Raw genomic sequence first — 19,022 nt, 5'->3', positions numbered from 1 at the left:
TAATAATAATAATAATAACAATGACACTAAAACATCACTTCCATCATCACCACCAGCCAATTACCAGCGACCACACAGGGAGGGAGAAATCTAGACCAAGGCTCGCTGATCTATTTGGGGACGAGAATCAGAGGAGAAAATGACCCCCAAGCAACGCCTCGCTTCTCCTACACCGCAGAGGGCACAGTGGCAGACAGAAATACCGTTCCAAGTCAGCCGAAGTATTATGAGAGTCGACCGTAACCTTCTGAAAAGCCTGTACGGTTTACGAATATTAGATTAGCTACGGCCTCCGGTTTCTGAAGTCATCGCTCACAGTCTCTTTATTTATCGTAATCTGGTGGATCAGTATTTATGTCCGCAACTAAATGGCCCCTCTAAAGCCATAACAGCAACGCTAATCATCATCATCATCACCACCACCACCATCATCACATCCAAAAGTTCACTGGCCTCTCCTCCTCCCCCTTTCTTTTATACACCCTCCCCTTCCCCTCCTTCATCATCAGAACAAGGTCATCATAATAATAAAAACAGCAACAAATAATAATAATAATAATAATAATAATAATAATAATAATAATAATAAACCCAGGCCACAACATTACTAAAAGCACTGAAAGAGTAGTTATGTAGATTTTTTTTTTTTTCAACGAAGCATTATTTTCCAGTGGGTAATTCTCAATGCACTGCCACTTCACTCTATCATGAGAGAGAGAGAGAGAGAGAGAGAGAGAGAGAGAGAGAGAGAGAGAGAGAGAGAGAGAGAGAGAGAGAGAATTCTGATTTGTGTGTGTGTGGAGGGGGGGGGGTGCATGAAAAATATAAGATATTTGAAGGAGTGCAAATGGGTGTGGGTGGGAGAAAGTGTGGTGTGGGTAGCAATAGGCCTACATAAGAGGGTGTGGGTGGGACAGGTAGGGTGCGGCATTCTGAAGGTAGGCTAAATATACAGTGGGTGGGGAAACTGGGTGAAAGTGGGCGTGGGTGGAAAGAAATGGGTGTGGGTATGCAGCGTGTGGATGAAAGTGGATGGAAGGAGTACAGTAGGTGACCCTCTCATGGGTGTGGGTGATATAGGTGGGTGAATGTGGACGAGGGTGGGAAAAAAGGGGTGTGTGGGCGTGATACAGGTGGGTGATTGTGGACGAGGGTGGGAAAAAAGGCGTGTGGGTGTTCCGTAGGTGGGTAGAAGTAAGTGTGGATGGCCATGAGACGAGAAACAAGCTTGGTGAGAGGACTTGGACTGGGCGGAGTGTGTAGTGGTTTTGGAGTGGGTGTGGGTGAGAAAAGGTGGAGTTTGTGTGGATAGGGTGTGGGTCTGATGTCGGTGGAATGTGTATGGGTGAGGGTAGCGTGCGGGTGCCTGAGGGTAGAGTGTGCGGGGAATGTGCGTGGCTGTGGGTGGGATATGGGCGGATGTGACAAGGTGTGGGTGGCTTGTGGGTTGGGTTGGGTTGGGTTGGGTGGGTGGGATGAGTAAGACGGTGAGGTAAGTGACCGTTAAAAATGCTGTGCAATATTTGACCACACACACACACACACACACACACACACACACACACACACACACACACACACCATGCATGCCAGAATCCAATTGAGCCAAGTACACACTGTATAACCTAATAATTGTGCATACATAAATACGTATACATACACGAACCTATTCTTACACAAAGGCCCATATCAATATAAATAGATAGACAGATAGATAGACTGATAGACAGCCAGCCAGACGGACAAATGGATGCAGAGAGAGAGAGAGAGAGAGAGAGAGAGCTGGCACTAAACAAACAAGGCAACAAAACAAGCAAGAACGCCCTGTTTGCATTTCCTACATGTTGCAAATTGTGGTGATGGTGGTAGGTGGTGGTGAATTGTGGTAGGTGATGGTGGTAGATGGCTGTAGGTGATGGTGGCAGTGATTATGGCAGCGACGGTAGATAGTGGTAGTGGTGCTAGTGGTCGTGATGGTGGTAGTGGTAGGTGGTGGAGGATGATGGTGGTAGGTGATGGTAGTAGTAATGATTGCACTAGTGGTAGGTGGTTAAGATTCACCGTAGTTGTGGTTGTGATGGTGGTGGCTGGTACCGACGTGTGGCAGGGTAGTTGTGAATGGTGATGGTGGCAGATAGTGGTAATGCTGGTTATGGTGATAGTGATGGTGGTAGCAAACTGGGATAAATAATAGTTACAGGTAGCAATAGTGTTGTTTAGAGTTATTATGTTACGGATACCACAGACACACACACACACACACAAACACACACACACACACACATTAAGAACCGCAAAATAATCACATCAAACACATTCTATCACAAATCACCATCATATTCTCTCTCTCTCTCTCACCTGTCTCCTCGCGTGCCACTCTTCCACTAACATCTTGTCGTCATCTTGTCCCTCCTTTTTTAAAACTCTTCCTTCACTTCTCAAACATTTTTCAAGACTTTTATGTATATACTGTATTTATTTTTTCTTCTTCAAATTTTCACATAAGTTAATTTCCACAATGTTTCAGCGACTTTCCAAAATTTTCTCCAACGCTGTGATTATTCTCTGCATAAAAACAAAAATATATATGGTAAACTCGAAAATGTATGGGTCCACTTGTTAATATTTCTGTATTAACAAAGCATATTAAAAGAAAATGTTCGAAAGTTTATGGATACTGTTTTTACTTTATATATATATATATAAAAAAGTCCCAATCTTAAATGTACGAAAAATAATGATCTTCACTTTCAATAGGGATAAAAACCTAAGTAATTCTATATAGCATGTTCCCTAGTGTTAATTTTTTTCCATATTATTTCGTGACCCAAAAATCCATTTCATGTTCACGAGAACTAACACTTCTCGCTTTCACTCTTTCTTCCTTTTTTCTTCATACTTTCACTCTCTTTCTTTTTCTTTCAAGGGCTGAGCTAATTTCCACTCTCAAACTTTGGAGATCGTGATGAGCTTGAAGATGAAGTTTTTAATAAGCACGGTATGGAAGTCTTGGGGTCCGAGGGGCTGGTTCTCTTCTAGTCAGTCTCTCTCAATACTGTTCTCTCTGCCTTCCTGATTTCCTCATTTCATCCTTTTATTTTTTAACTTCTCCTTTCACCTACCCCTTTGCCCCCCTCTACTCTTACCTTCGTCCCTCCTCCCTCCTCTTTCTCTCTCTCTCCCTCACTATCTCCACAAAATTCCGACTCCCATCCACTTTTTCTCTCTCTCCAAGCTTCCATCTTTCCTCCCTCCCTCCCTCTTTCACACATCTTCCGACTCTTCTCACTCTCTCGCCATCTTTTCCTCCCACACACAAGCTCCTTCGCTTATCCTACCTTGTTACCTACGCCCTCCCACACACACACACACACACACACACACACACACACACACACACACACTATCTCACTCACTTTCTCACCATCCTTCCCTCCCACGCACCAACTCCTATTCTTATCCTATCTCCTTTCCTTCCTCCCACACTTCTGTCTCTCTCTCTGTCTCTGTCTGTCTGTCTGTCTGTCTCTCTCTCTCTCTCTCTTTCTCTCCGCCACACCCACTTACATTCCACACTCCCTTTCTCTTCAATGCTCCATCAATAACCGGTACCACAACTACAAACATCGAAGCTACCACTATTACCACCATCCATACGGCGACTACCACCACCACAACCACTACATCTACACCACCACTATTCCCTACCACATCCATAGCCACAACAACGTACAACCATCACTACCACCACAATCAACCCTTACCACCAAACTTACAACCAGCACTACCACCACAATCATCCCTTACCACCAAATCTATCACCATTACAACCGCAATCATCACTACTACTACCACCACCATCCTTTATCACAATCATCACAACCACTATCACCACCACGTCCCCTACCACATCCATCACCACTATCATCCTCTACCCACCATATCAACCACATCAATCACCACAACAACCATCACTACCACACATATACCACCACAACCAACATTCTCGCCACACGGTAACCACAATCCCGTTCTTCCGTTTTCTTTGCCTTACACATTGTGATCCCAATCTCACTGTCGCCATAAAAGGTCTCAGTTTCATCGCGATTTCAGTCTAACATCACGGGTTTCTAAGGTTTTTCTCACAATTTTCCAATATCCGTGGGTTTCAAAATAGCCTGCCGTGGGTTTCATTACGCTTTTAAAATAACGCGATAGCTAAGATGGCGCGGTTTCTACATCACACCCTGCATTTTCTATGAAGGTCGCTCCTTCACGCATTTCCTTCACTAGTCAGAGGATGTTCTTTTTCTTTTTTTCTTTTTTTTGCGTTTATTTCTATATTCTTCCTGCCATCAGATTACAGTATTTTATTTTGCACAGGGATAAATGATTGCGAACCTCTCCACTTCGCAGCCTAAGTTGGAAAAAAAAAAAAACTATATAAAAAAAAAAATATATAAAAAGTAGCAGAGACAATACACAAAAGACGTTATCTGACTGAAGCAGGAAGTGTAATTTCTTGAGGAGTTGTGCCTGGTCATGAAAGAGTTGTAGACAAGTGCGTAATGGGTTCTGAAAGGTGTACCAGGAAGTGGGAAGTTATAATTGGTTTTTGGGATGGTTGTAATAGGTAGTGGTATGATGTAGTGGATCTGCGGTTGTGGAGGGATGTGATGTGTCATCGGGTGTTGTGACGGGTTGTAGGAGGTTGTGCTGGGTTGTGACTGTCGAGGGTTATTAATACGGTTCATAAGTAATACAGGATGCTTAGGCATGATGTGACTACTTGTGGGATGTTGAAGTGAGTTGTAGTGGTCTGAGGGAGGTTGTAGTGGGTTGTGACAGGTTATAGTGGGCTGAGGGAGGTTGCAGTTGGTTATGGCAGGTTGTAGTGCCCTGCGGGAGGTTGCAGTGGATTGAGGGAGGTTGCAATGGGCTATGGCAGGTTGTAGGTGGTTGCGGCAGGTTGAAGTGGGTTATGGAAAGGTTGTAACAGGTGCTCACGAATTTACAGGGCATTCAGGAAAGATTGTAAATTGATTAAACAGATTGTAGCGACTTGTAGAAGGCCCAGACGAGTTACAGGAGCCTAGGGAAGGTTGTGGTAAAGCACAATTATCAGCGAGCGAGGTTGTAACACGAATAACGAACTCCAACGATAAATAACGTTTACGGGAGAAGGGGGAGAGGGAGGATCTGGAACGGGCACGTGTATACCCAACCCGTCCTGGAGTGACACTGGGCCTGCTTGTGTGTGTCTCCCGCCCCGCCTCCACACGGTCGATACGCAGCCCCGCCCCGCCCCGCCCCACCCCGTCAGACTCACACAATTATTAATATTTTCATGGCCTACCATTACCATTATTCCCATGGCCTCCGATTACCATTATTTTCATGGCCTGTGACTCCTGTTTTCATAGCACCTGTCACAAATTATACCATGACGATAATTTGGATTTTCATTACCTGGCAGTCCAATTTCATCATCACCTAAACATACAATAATTTCCATAGGTTCAAAACTGCTCAAAATGCACAGTGACCTCCCGCCCAAAATTTGACCTTGACCTCCTCCACCAAAATAGAATCGCCTCTCCTTGACCTACACACAAATCAGACCAGGAAGTCATGAGATATTTTATACATATACATACACATACATACATACAATCATACCTATACATACATACATACATACAATCACAACCACATAGGCAATCATACACAGATACATTCAGACCTACCTACCTACCTATACATACATACTCAGAATACATACACATATACACAGAAAACTCGCTCATGACCACATACTATACACACATGCATTCAAACGTACCTCCATAAACTCCCTCCCTCACACCAGCTACGCCTTCCGTGTGGGTAAATCACGCTAGTTTGAGTTTGGATTATGGCGTGTGAGCTGCCAGTGTTTCGCCGCCACATAAGGTTATTATTCTCATGGCCTGTCACACATTACTGGGCTAATTTGGCCGCTGATTACACCGTGTGGGGTATTATTTCATTATCGTAGAAACATTGCTTTGAAAACGAGTATGAGGTTACAACATATATTACTACTACTACTACTAAAGCTAATATTATTCTGGGTGCTATCACTGAATAAGTATTACAACAATTACTACTACTACTACTACTATAATCAAAGCACAGTCAGTTTTCAATTAGGAGTAACACATGAGCTGTTTCAATATCAGTTTTACATAATGTTGATTCCACTCCACAACGTTACTGCGGCCGATTATAATTATACCCACTCAGCTCAGTTACCCGATTACACAGCCTCATTTATTCTCACCCGTCCTCTTCCAACCTGTCACATATCTCTCTCTCTTTCTCTCTCTCTCTCTCTCCCCGCGCCCACCTGTCCCTCTTTCCCTCACCCCCAACCCTCCCTTGTCCAACTAAAACCACTGTTTTATCCACTCTCTTACCATCCTACCCTACCTCATATACTGCTTTCCACCTCAGCCCCACCAAATCAACCCTCACATGCCTTACTTAAATTTTCCGCCTACTGCATTCTGTCCCTTCCCTTTACATCCTTCTTTATCAAACTCTATTCCTCTCTTTTACTATCTTCAGTGCCACCCATCCTTCCATCCCTCCTCTCCTCCACTTTATCTCAACAACCTTCACTTTCCCGCTTCTACTGTTTTTAACCTCCCCTCTATTCCCCTTCCTACCCCTCTATATAATATACCGCAGTCTTCCATCCCCTCCTCCTCTCCCCCATCCCCACCCCCACCCCCAACCCGGAAAACCCAGTGATCGGTGGGGTTCTTGGAGGGGATATAAATTTAATAGTGGGGTCAATAGCCATAAGGTCATCTCTCATCCACTCCCTTACGTCACTCCTCCACCTTCCACCCTCATCCACTTCCTAAACCCCCACACGCTCCCCACATCCTCCATCACTTTCTCCCACTCCAACCAACTCCAACCGGACTAACTCCTCCATTCTCCCATCCCCACTCATTCAACCTCTTCCCCCCACTCTCACTCCTCCGCTCAACCTCAGTCTCCCCCTAGCACCACACTCCACTTTTCCCAACTCCATCCACTCTCCCTATCTACTCCCTTCAACTCCAATATCCCCATTCTCCTCCACTCTGGCAAAGACCATTAATCCCTTCTCCCCACCCTATTATCCATTCTCCCTATCCCCATCCAATTAACTCATTCACCCCCTTTCAATTATCCCATTAACGCATTTAACCCAATCAAATTAACCCATTTACCCCTATGAAATTACCCCATTCACCCCATCCTGTATCACCCAGGCCCCCATTCCGCCCGGTAATATCTCAAGTCTGGCCACTTCATGACCAGCTCTCTCACATAAACTTTACTGTCTCGACCCAAAACATGGCATTAGGTCAGTCCTCCCTCCCCCTGCCTCTCTCTCTTACATAATCCCCATTTCTTAGCACCCTATCCCTCGCCCTTAACCTTCCATCCCACACCACAGACCAAACCACTACCTATCCCTTTCCCATCTTTATGCAGTCCCCTCCCTCACCCTTCCTTTTACTTTCTCTTCCATCCCCCATCCCTATCCCTTAGCCTCCACACCCTCCACCAATCCTTTCCTTCTCTCCCTGACTCCTCTACTCCATCCCCTTCCTGATCTGTCCTTTATTCTCTCCCCCACCCCATCCCACACCCATACCCTATCCCTCACCCCTGCCTCCTACCCTCACTCCCACTCCCATCTCACTTCTGCCTCACCTTGTCCTGACCCTGCCCTGCCCTTCCCAGTCTTGCAACATCCAATCCTGTCCTGCCCTGCCATCCACAGTATCTCCACAAATATTTTATTCTGGTCGACTCACATGATAAGGTCAAGCTTAATCTGTCTAACCTTCACTTCACCCACTCCTACACTACCTTGTCTACTCTATTGTAACTTAATCTGACTTAACACCATTCTATTCTACTCTACTCACTTCTACTCTCCCCTGTCTCCTCCTGCCTCACCCTGCCAAGCCCTGTTTTTCTACCCAACTCTACTCTGTCATATCTCATCTTGCCTCACCCTGCCCTGCCCTACCTCCTCCTATCATACTCTTCCCACCATCACCCTGCCCTGCCCTGCCTTTTAACCCAATTATACTCTGCCCTACTTCATCCTGCCATGCTCTTCCCATCCCATCATCCCATCACACCCCTTCTCCCATCTTTTTCTCAACCCATCCCTCTTAATATCCTTTCCTAGTTCACTGTCAACCCTGAACCACATGCACTACTCGTCACACCATTTTAGCTTTCACTCTTCTCACACCCCATCCGTCTCTCTTACCCTTTTCCCACTTCATTCCTTTCTCTGCTCTTTTCCCACTAAATCCCTGTTATCACCCTTTCTCTTTTAATGCTATATCCTAATTCACTTCCACCCCAAGCCACTCACACAACTCCCCATACCACTTCAGCTCTTGCCCCTATCTGGCCCAGCCTTGTAATACCTCTCCTACTGAGTTAATTTTCTCAAGCCCCCTCAAAGCCTGCTATCCCTTGTAAAAGTTCATCTCATCACGCTGAAGTCAATCATCTCGACATCACTGCCCCATTTGGCTCTAATGTTGGAATTATGACTGATATGAATGATCTGTTGCACATATTCTACCCATTCCATTCTATTAATGAGAGTTAGTATGCTATCAACTCCTTCCAGCTGCTAACAAGTTGTCTTGCAGATAAAAATAATTTTATGAAGAAAAATGTTAATAATAAATAAATAAACATTCAGTACATTTAGATAAAGATAAACAAATACTGGTTGACATAAATAAATAAATCTCTTACACTAAAGTACTAAGAATATTTATCACATACATTAGCACACACATGTTCCAGCTGCATAAACAATAATGTCAGTCACTGTACTTCCTCATTCATCTATCACCTGCACTGTACCTGTATCCAACAACAGTAAACTTCAATAATAAGCATCAATACCTGTCCATCAACATACTGATAATGTGTCCTTATAATTTCACACAATGCACCCAAAATGCAGTCCCTTACACAACAATCCAACTAAAATGCCGTACCGGTAGCTAGATAACTTGATGCACTTGCAGAAAGTATCAACATCAACATAACCAAATCCCATTTTGTCACATAAATAGAAGTACAGTATAGGGGTCCATGGCCAGGTTACATGCCCACTAGACAACAGAGCACAACACAGTCACATGCTTATCAGAAACAATTATTTTTGCAACAAACCGAACATGTAAGCTTCAAAACACATGCAAACAACAATATATGTAAAGAAAAACCATACAAAAAAAAGAAATGAAAATGCAGCCAACACTTACCATGACTGATCATACACAATCAAAATGCATACTATAACCTCATTTTACATCACAATGATTTCCACATTACAATAAATATTGTAACTGATAATAACATGCTGTAACTGCCTATTCCTATCTTCCACCAACACATGCACTTAACTTTTAAGTGAGGGAGTTAGTACAGAATGTAACAGCATGGAGAAGAAACACCATCTCCCTAATGTTAAGTCAAGGCATCAAAAGTTTTCCTAGTTTTGTCTAAAGAGTATTAAAAAGCAGTGACATATAACCAAACTCTCAACTGAATTAATACAAGACTTTGGTGGTTTGACACTTCCACAATTTATCCACTTAACCTTAAGAAAATAACGTGCTTCCCTGACTTAAGATGAGTTATCCTGACCGTGGGAACAACTAATACATCCTTTTTTCACAGTACGATTTCAGCAAATACTGTAATTCTGAACATAGGTTAGGAGGACTGTTCTACAAACAGAGCAGGGAGAGACAGAAAGAGAGAGAGAGAGAGAAAAAAAAAATAGACATAACTCCTTGTGCAACCACTTGGGAAGAAATACAGCATTTAATTTTCAATATTCAATTATGGCAGTACTATGAATGCACAAAATTATGAGATACCATATAATAAAACACTATATTCCTGCCATACCACATAAAATAAAAATGCAAAATTATCCAGTATGAATAAATAAGAGAGGGTTCCTTCAGTGGCTGCTCAGAGACACAGCAAAGGTATGAAAAGGTGTAAACAAGTGAGAAACAGACACAGAGGTAAATAAAAGAGGTGCAACAAAATAAAAGAAAGTAATGTCAACAAGTGAAGAGTGTAAGGAAGCACCAAGAAACCCATTAGCTTCAGAATTCAACAAGAGTGAGGGAGCTTACTGTCTGAAGGAGGCCCAGCGGCGGGGAGGCACCACCTTGTCCTGCGTGCTAGGGAAAGGTACAGGAAAAGGAATACACGTGATTGAAGGGAAAAACAGACTAAAAGATTTAAAAGTCATTGAAAATTATGCAATGCATCATCAACTTTCGAACTTCACTTTATCACACGATCAACATGATTTCACAGTACACCATATGATGCTTGGACTTTCGCCAGGTCATTAATTTTACTGCACCCTCAGCTGAAAGGGCTAAAAGTAACGGGGCTAAGAATGAGATGTTAAAAGTTCAAAATTTTGCAGTGGTAGTCAGTGGAATATGAAATTTAGTCACAGATGAGTTCCTCTTCACCTTTATACTTGAACACATCACCACGTGCTGTTTTGATATCTGCATTGCACAATTTTATAACAGGCCAAAAACAGGTAGGGGGAATCTGGCTACAGAATCTATCTAAAGAAACTTGTAGGGGACACATACAATGAATGACACTAAAGATAATCAATAGGGAAATATAGAAACATAACAAGACATCTGAGACTGAAATTAACCCCTTAAATCCAATTATGCCTTTTTCATTTTAATCAGACTATAACGAGACGACTATTCAGTTTAGGGAAGACCTTTAATATTTAAGTCTCTCCTAAGCCCAATGAAATCGTCTGGAAATAGAGAAAATAAACAAAGAACACATAACCGATTTAAAGGGGTTAAGTAAGATAAGACAAGGGTAAACAGAACAAGAACTAATGTACTGTACCATAATTTTAACATACTGAGGGATTTACTGAAGAACCAGGTAGAAATGACTTAATCTAATAATAAATTCACTATACAGTAGAAGAGTAAACACTAAATAGTAAAATATTCAGGGCTTGGTCTAGAGTAAGGCTGTTTACGCATATGCAGAGAGCTTCCTATTAAATCTAATCATCCTGTAAATTCAGTGATAAAATGTATTATTGACTCTGGACAGAATGACATTTATCCTTACCTTTCTACGTATAGTATGTCTCAAACCCAATACACAAATATATATATATATACTGTACAGACTTGCATTAATGCATAACAAGCATGATCCCATTTGGTATGGTACTGTTAGCTTAGTATATAACCATCACAACCTCCATTTTATAGTATAATAATTAATGTAGTTATTACCCATTGCCCACGCTGTGTCAGTAATATTTCTCAGGTTTGTGGAAGAAGCAAAAAGGAAGCAAATGCATTTAAAAAAATCTCAAGCACTTACTCATGAGAGTACCCATCAATCACAACAAAAACAATAACACGAGTAAGCCATGCAACATAAGATATACATCTGTCTGCATCATCATACTGTACCAGCTTTAGATGCAGTGACGAAAAATAAAATATCATGCAAATGAATGCAGGAAAGAAAAAAAAGAAAAAAGTGTTCTATGTCTGTGCTCTGTGCTATACTCGTGTACTCTGTTGCAGCAGACTGTCGTAGGCTGCATCCACACCAAATGGTTGCTGATGTGAGTGGGAGTTCAGCATCACCATATTCCATAGATACTCTTGCAAGCACCTGCCCACATCCACAGGGACCACTTGTATGTTTCAGGACTGTATTGCAAAACTTCCCCCTGCGCCCATACATGCCAGCAACCGTTTAATATTAAGTAGACATGGCCAAAGACAATACCATCCATCCATCATCCAATCCTATGTCACCCCATGAGGAGTATAGGAGCCTGGGGCTAATACCTTGTCAGTGTAATCTGTTATCACTAGACTAAGTCACCATGAACAGGAAAGCTACCTTTATTAACTCAATACTGTATGGAATGTGAGTTTGTTGTGTAGTTTAAGCGTGAAAGCTCTCTGCTAAAATAAGTCTGTTGTGCTATTTGGCATGGACACAGGTGACATATGCAGTGCAGAACTATATTTACAAAAGTGGCAGACTGTAAATCCCATCCTACATAGAAGCTGATAAACATGTGGTATAAATAATTAAACAAATTATTGATAGATAAGTACATGACAGAGACATACAAGATACACGGAAAAACAGACATACAGATAAACAAACACATACTAGATAAACATGCATGACAGTAAAATAAACACACAACAGACAGGGCACGAACATAAGATACATAGACAAACACTCAATATTCAAAATGCAAGAAAAAACAGCCACCTGATGTGAGAAATACAAAAACACCAACACAGGCCAAGTGAGGATAAATATGAATGACACAGAGTAAGTGTGTAGATCATACATGCTGGGAGAAGCAGTTAATATTGTACTGAACAATGATCTGATGAAAAGAAACAGAACAATGCCAATTATTTATCAGATACAGCAAAAGGAGGTGAATACAAGCAAGTGCATGTGAGGAATTATTTTAACATTCCTACATTTATAAAACTATCATGCATTACTATAATCATAACAATATCCTTTTCAAAACTGTACTTGTGTACTGCAAACGAAATGATTGAGAAAAGTGTTTCAATTAGTTACTTATATTCTGCTCCTCATGCCTGTACAGTACTATATAATTCTATTTAAGAGATGAAGATCAGTAATAGCTTTACTCCACAATGGCTGCAGCACAAATAGAAATCCTTTTGAATGAAAAGAAACAAAGCATTAGTATTGCAGAAATAAAATATGGGAATAATACAATAAAGGAATATTCATGAAGACACTGATTGCACACTTAATATGGAAGCACTGTTTAGGTAGCAAGTAAAGCAGTAATGTAAATCATAAACAGAAGTACAGTACTGTGCTGGTCATATCACCTGCACCACCACCAATACAGTGTTAAGCTGCAGAAATAAGAAACTGAAAATTAATACTACCAAGCCATCACAATATCCTGGTACAGTGTTGCAAGTGTACACCCATTAAAAAATCATTCAGCAACCTTGTGTTGTGATACGAATCATTTAGTAGCCAATGCTACCAAATAAGACCAGTTTCACTTCTACAAATCATTTCAAAGCTCATCGCACTCAGAGATGCAAAATAATATTTTGGTGGGAGTATATGGCATGCAGAGGTCAGAATATCACTGCAATATTCCAACACATCCACTGAGTATCACTGCAATATTCCAACAGATCCACTAAATTACTATGTAGTTCTCAAAAAACAATCTTCCAAATACAGTACAGCAATCAAGCATGTGCAGCTCTTGATTACAAATCACCAGTTGTACAGTTCCATGTTCTATTAATGCAAACACTCAGCTGCAACTACTGTGCTCTTTTAAGTATCTGCACACCACCCTGCACACCACCTGAACATTTAATTCAGTGCCTGTTTACAATTGCTGCAGATTTTTAGTGCAAAACATCATGCAAATTAAAGTTACTTCATCCATAAGCCTGTACTAACACCAGCAAAAGTTCACCAGCAATCTCCTACCAGCACTGTGTCCTGCCTTCATATTTCTCATTCTTTTTTAGCCATCAGAGAGAATCCTTCCTTCTATACTCTTTTGACATGTGCTTCATACTGCCATAACAAAAATATTTCATGTAACGCCATCCACTGCCAAGGCTGGTAGGAAGTGTGGGTGAACTTCTGATTAAAAAATGTACATTTCAAAAGTGATACAGATCCACCACCAAAACTATGCAACAATTAGCTGGTTAATCTTCGCTAAATCCCTGTGCAACTGAAAACCCATGCAGTGTGCCAAGCCAACCAAATTCAGGTCCCCACAATGCACCAAAAAGTGTCAATACCTTGCGGGGGAGCCTCGCAGGGACCGCCGCACCCATGAGTTGCGGCGACTAAAATTGGTTGGGGGGAGGGAGTGTGGGGGACTCAGCAGGTTTCCATCTATTTCATCACTGCAGGGAGGATTGTGAGGTTAGACCAGTATGGAGGGGGAAAAAAATGAGGCTTAGAAGGATGAGGAGGACACGGGGCAAGTATACAGTTCTCGAAAGGATTAACTGTGGTCAGATTCCTCTTAGTTTCTCATCATGACCACACCACAATGAAGTTAGTCAATAATCTCTTTGACACACTGGACATATTTACTCATTAAAAACATTATGAGACATGGACCATCTTAGCCCATAACAGCCACACTGTGCACCAAAAGACATCATCTGGTTTAATCTGAAAAGTTAATCACATTTCAGAGTATGTGCTAGGGATTACATAAATAATGACTATGTACTGGTATATAGCAAGAGAATTCAAGCAGTAATAATTCATCTGAGATATGTACTGGCATTTTTTTTTTTTTTTTTAATTCAACAATCCTTTCCTGCAAAGGAACAAAATCTCATGAGATTCATTTCAATGTCTACTCTTTACTGAAAAGAAAGTAGTTTAATAGCCTTTCATACCTTATACATTATATCATGAATGAAAGCGCTGATATTAACATCTAATCACTACTGAAAAGGAAATCACATTAGCAATCATTTGTACCTTATTTACAAGGCAAACTTCACAAGCCTTGCACGTGGCCACCACCTGAAATTAATGCATGAAAATTATGACTGAGTACAATTAGTCTTCATATAAAGTTGCTTCACTTTGTTTCATCATTAACATGCTGATAAATTTACACCTTTTCTTCCCTTAGTTATGATTCATTATAAATTTGCTCTGAAATCTTAAAAAAACAGAGCTTTTTGTGTTTGTAACCTCTCAATCATGAACCAGAAGCATGTGACACAATACTGTTTCAGTTATAAGAAACATTTTTCCTGCAAACATCTTACTTTAAGTGAGGACTGGCCGTAGCATAACACAGCATCCTTCCATAATTTCAGAACAAAATCTTTTCATAACACATATTTCAGTAAGAGTAAATTAGGCAATGCCTAAAATCCTATGGAGTGCCCCAAATGCTTGCCAAAGACACTGTACAACATCTTCTGAACATCATCTTCACATAACTTTAAAATAAACATCCCAGATACATTAAATTACGCAATACCTGGAATCCTACACAGTGTCAAGACGTCCCCCAGAGACACGCTACACACAGTGAGCCCTGACAATGGTCATTATGTCTCAAAACACAGGCACAACGCTTATTCACTGCATACCTCCACCGCACCATTGTTCCTTGTACATTGCTTAAAACATCGTGATATTCAGCCTTACCTGTGCTGACCTCTTCAATAGAATTCAGAACTTTTGCACAGTCTGTTCACTTTACTGTTAAAGATTTTTTTTTTTTTTTTTGCACCTTATTTCCTGTAGCCCAATGGCAGATAAACACAATACTGTGTCTCTACATCTTTTCCATGGTCCTTCATGATAAGCTCCATATTCTAATGTTAGTCTCTTGGTACTACTCAGCATTCAAGACAGTGTGATGACAAGTTTACACCTAGTTAAAGTGAACAGAGTATTGTTTTTTCTTGCTGTTACCAGACATTCTCTTCAAACTAGGAATGCCCCCCCAAGTAGTGAAGGGGTCAATGAAGGCTGTATGTAATCCCTTCAGCCAAAGTCTCTTCTAAAATGAAGAAAGTCACAAGGAGACAGTAAGACTAAGCTATAAAATCCACCATCAGATTCAAGGGGTTCAACAAGATATTCAGAATTGGCTGAGTTAAAAGTGATGTTCCTATGTACTACAACTCAGCAGCAATCCCCAGTAAAGTATATACACACACCTCACAATATCATCTAAGGAGCAGGTGATACGACACATCTATTCACCACCCAATTCAAGGGGCTCAACATGACACTGTATTCAGAATTACCTGTATTAAAAGTGACGTTGCTATGAACTACACCTTATTACAGCTCAGTAACAACCCCAATAAGGTACAATCAAGCACTGTGCTATATAACTTACAGGTAGCTGCTGCCGTGTGTCTCCACAGTTATCTTTACAGAGTATTCCTAATCACAGTGATAACATTTCTTTCACCTCCTACTCTTACAATGTATACCATACCGGTATATATTCTTACATAAAATTCAACATGGCAGCAACTGAAATAGCTCTACAATCATTACTAGGTTTTCTCTTAACCTCTACAACCCAAGGACATCATTTTTATGTTATTCTTGCAAACCTGCAATGATTTCATTCAGTTCAGGAAAGAATTTTCAAATGGAGGGTTAGATAAAGCCTTCAATAACCCATTCACTGCAAGGGGGCTCTCCTGTGCTAAATACTGTAAATAAAATCACTTGGTAGCTGCATGAATAAACTGCAAGAGATGTCACAGGACTAAGAGGAAAACAGAACTACTATACAGCTAAAAAACAACTTACTTCAACACTACTTTATCAAACTTCATTATCACGGTTGTAGTGTGACACATCACAGTAGAATCTGGCTACTTATCAAATAATGTTACACAGGACTTACCCTAATCTGGCTGAGTCTGAGTCACATTCGATGTCGTCAGCTTCTCCATAGCACTCAAAGTTCTCTTCCTCTCGGTCACTCATGCTTGAACATCCACTGCAAGAAAAAAAATATTGCTTCAGTACGAGAAGAAAGAATGTAAAAAATCATGCTTCTGTATAAATCCAATGCAAAATAAAAATGTACAAGGAACTGTAAAAGAATGCAAGCTCATTTCTGCCATGTCTGGGGAAAAAAAAAGAAAAAAAAAGTGATGATGGGAGGTTGGGATGTTCATAAAGGCTAAAAGCCTCAAACACTAGTGCCTAACTCAAGGGGTGGGGGGGAGTTTCTCTATAGTGCATCCTTACTTCTGCTGCCACTGTGCATTTCATACATCATCAGAGTGAAAAGGGTTACTGGCCAAATATTCAAAAATTCACAGTGTTTTTTATAGCAAATATGATAAAAAAGAAAAGTGATTTGTAATGACAACTTGCTGTACTGAATAACACGGACATGAGAACAATATGAGATACATCCACTCCAACACCACCACTTGTTCTCTCACAAAACCACACATCTAAAATAATGAAAACATGTACCCACTCAGCACCATTAATCATTCTCACACTTGTCCACAAGTTCCACTCCAACCACTTATGAAGTTACAATAACACATATTTCAAAACCATCACTCAACTACCCACTACAGTATTATTTATTTTGTTCTTACCCATTTCTTACCTATTTTAACATTCCCACTTAGCTTCTTACCTATTCTCCCTGTTAATCTTTTCTTCTCACCTTTGTCAATCTTCCCACAAATATTCTTACCTGTTCTAACTTTCCTGCTAATTCTCTGATCTATTTCAGCCTTCCTGCCTATTTTGAACTCCCAGTGATTTTCAATTTCAACCTACCCACTAATCATCTACTTCTTACTTACTTCAAACTGCCCACTACTCTAATCTCATTTTACCCATTTCAACCACCCCGCTACTCTTATTTCCCCAGTAATCTTTTTAACTGCTATAACCTTCTTACCTATCTTAATCTCCCTGCTCATCATCTTCTCACCAATATCAACTTCCCCAATAATCACATTCATACCAATTTCAACCTCTTTATTTTCCTGTAATCTAATCCTTACCTATTTCAACCTGCCTGCTACTTTTCTCCCCCTTACCTATTTCAACCTGCCCGAAACTCTTCTTCTTACCTATGTGTCTTCCTGGTGGAGTCAGGTGATGCGGTGCTGCCCCCCAGTGCAGAGTCCAGGTCAGTGAAGGAGGCGGGGGAGCCGGGCAGGTCCTCCCTCGGCATCTCACCACCACTGGCACTACCTTCGCCCAATGTGTTACCCAGGTACCCGCGTTTACGCCCTCGCACACCACCCTGCCAACAAGGTCTTCAGTTAACTTTCATCATCACTATCATTATCATCATCATCATCATACCCATCATCATTATGACCTTTTTCATGCAAGTTACAGAAATTATAAATTATGTTAAGGAATATATAGAGACAGGAATATATAAAGGAATATATTGATACAGGAATATATACTGTATTGATATAGTACATCATAAATTACTTAACACTGCAGGAACAATGTAAAAAAAAGTAATAACAAATATAGTAATAATAATAATAATAATAATAATAATAATAATAACAACAACAATAATAATAATAACTAATACTGATAATAATTACAAAACTAGTGGATTTAACTATGGTAACCCGGTCTTATATCCCAGGATAGTTAGTGAAAATGTCGCCACAAGCTCAAAGGCTTAAGTTGCAGAGATGCACACCATGGCAAAGCACATTATGGTATTTGCACCCGTAATAAACAGGAGGGTCACAAGCCTCCCAACAAAATACAATTTCATATACGACAGAGGCCAGAAAATTTACGGTAAAAAAATGCGTAATAACGCATTCTAAATAAGGCGCGCAAAAAACTGCATATTGCATTACCAGCAACCGATAATTAACTCATGCCGGGCTGGTGCAAGCGGCATATTGGACACAATAATAATTATATTTTTGCAACAAGTGTCATTTTTCGGCCATTCTCGATACTACATTCCACGCCACCGATGACCAGCTGACAAAAAGCAAATAATGTGGAATCCGAACTGCTGATCCGATAACATTTTTCAGCTATCATACCCTAACGGCTGCCTGATGCTATGAGGGGCCGGCCAGACTATGCAAATGAGGGGTTAATAGGTCATCATCCATCCTAATGTCGGACCCAGGCTGGCAAAGTGGCTCATTTCCATACACCTCGACAACAAGGCCTCCTCTTATCTCCTCCACCATTCCCTTATCTACTATCGGGGCTACCTACCTCATGCTCCATGTGAGGTCTCAGTCTTTCACAGGTAAAAATGTACATCGCCACCACATTCACCACCATTACGTTAAAGTTGAGTTTTTGACTGTTGTATG

The 19,022-nt window shown here is 40.9% G+C and overlaps 1 protein-coding gene and 1 long non-coding RNA gene across 2 annotated transcripts in view; both read right to left on the bottom strand.

The window, feature by feature from the left end:
- LOC145390064 (uncharacterized) overlaps positions 1 to 19,022 on the bottom strand; it is a 258,037-nt gene that overhangs the window by 51,844 nt on the left and 187,171 nt on the right. The window lies entirely within an intron of this gene.
- LOC145411118 (rab11 family-interacting protein 4B-like) overlaps positions 1 to 19,022 on the bottom strand; it is a 144,641-nt gene that overhangs the window by 42,520 nt on the left and 83,099 nt on the right. The window contains exons 4-7 of the mRNA XM_080281198.1: positions 17,781 to 17,956; positions 16,580 to 16,675; positions 13,971 to 14,078; positions 10,236 to 10,283 (exon numbers count right to left, since the gene is read on the bottom strand). Of these exons, the coding sequence (XP_080137324.1) occupies positions 10,236 to 10,283; positions 13,971 to 14,078; positions 16,580 to 16,675; positions 17,781 to 17,956 (428 nt within the window). The remainder of the gene's footprint in view (positions 1 to 10,235; positions 10,284 to 13,970; positions 14,079 to 16,579; positions 16,676 to 17,780; positions 17,957 to 19,022) is intronic.

This window comes from Coenobita brevimanus, chromosome 1 (genome assembly GCF_032717465.1).
Source record: "Coenobita brevimanus isolate Jiangsu-jjx chromosome 1, ASM3271746v2, whole genome shotgun sequence".
NCBI classification, from domain to species: Eukaryota; Metazoa; Arthropoda; class Malacostraca; order Decapoda; family Coenobitidae; genus Coenobita; species Coenobita brevimanus.
Note: the sequence above shows the minus strand (reverse complement) of the source record. Positions and strands in the feature narration are given on the sequence as shown.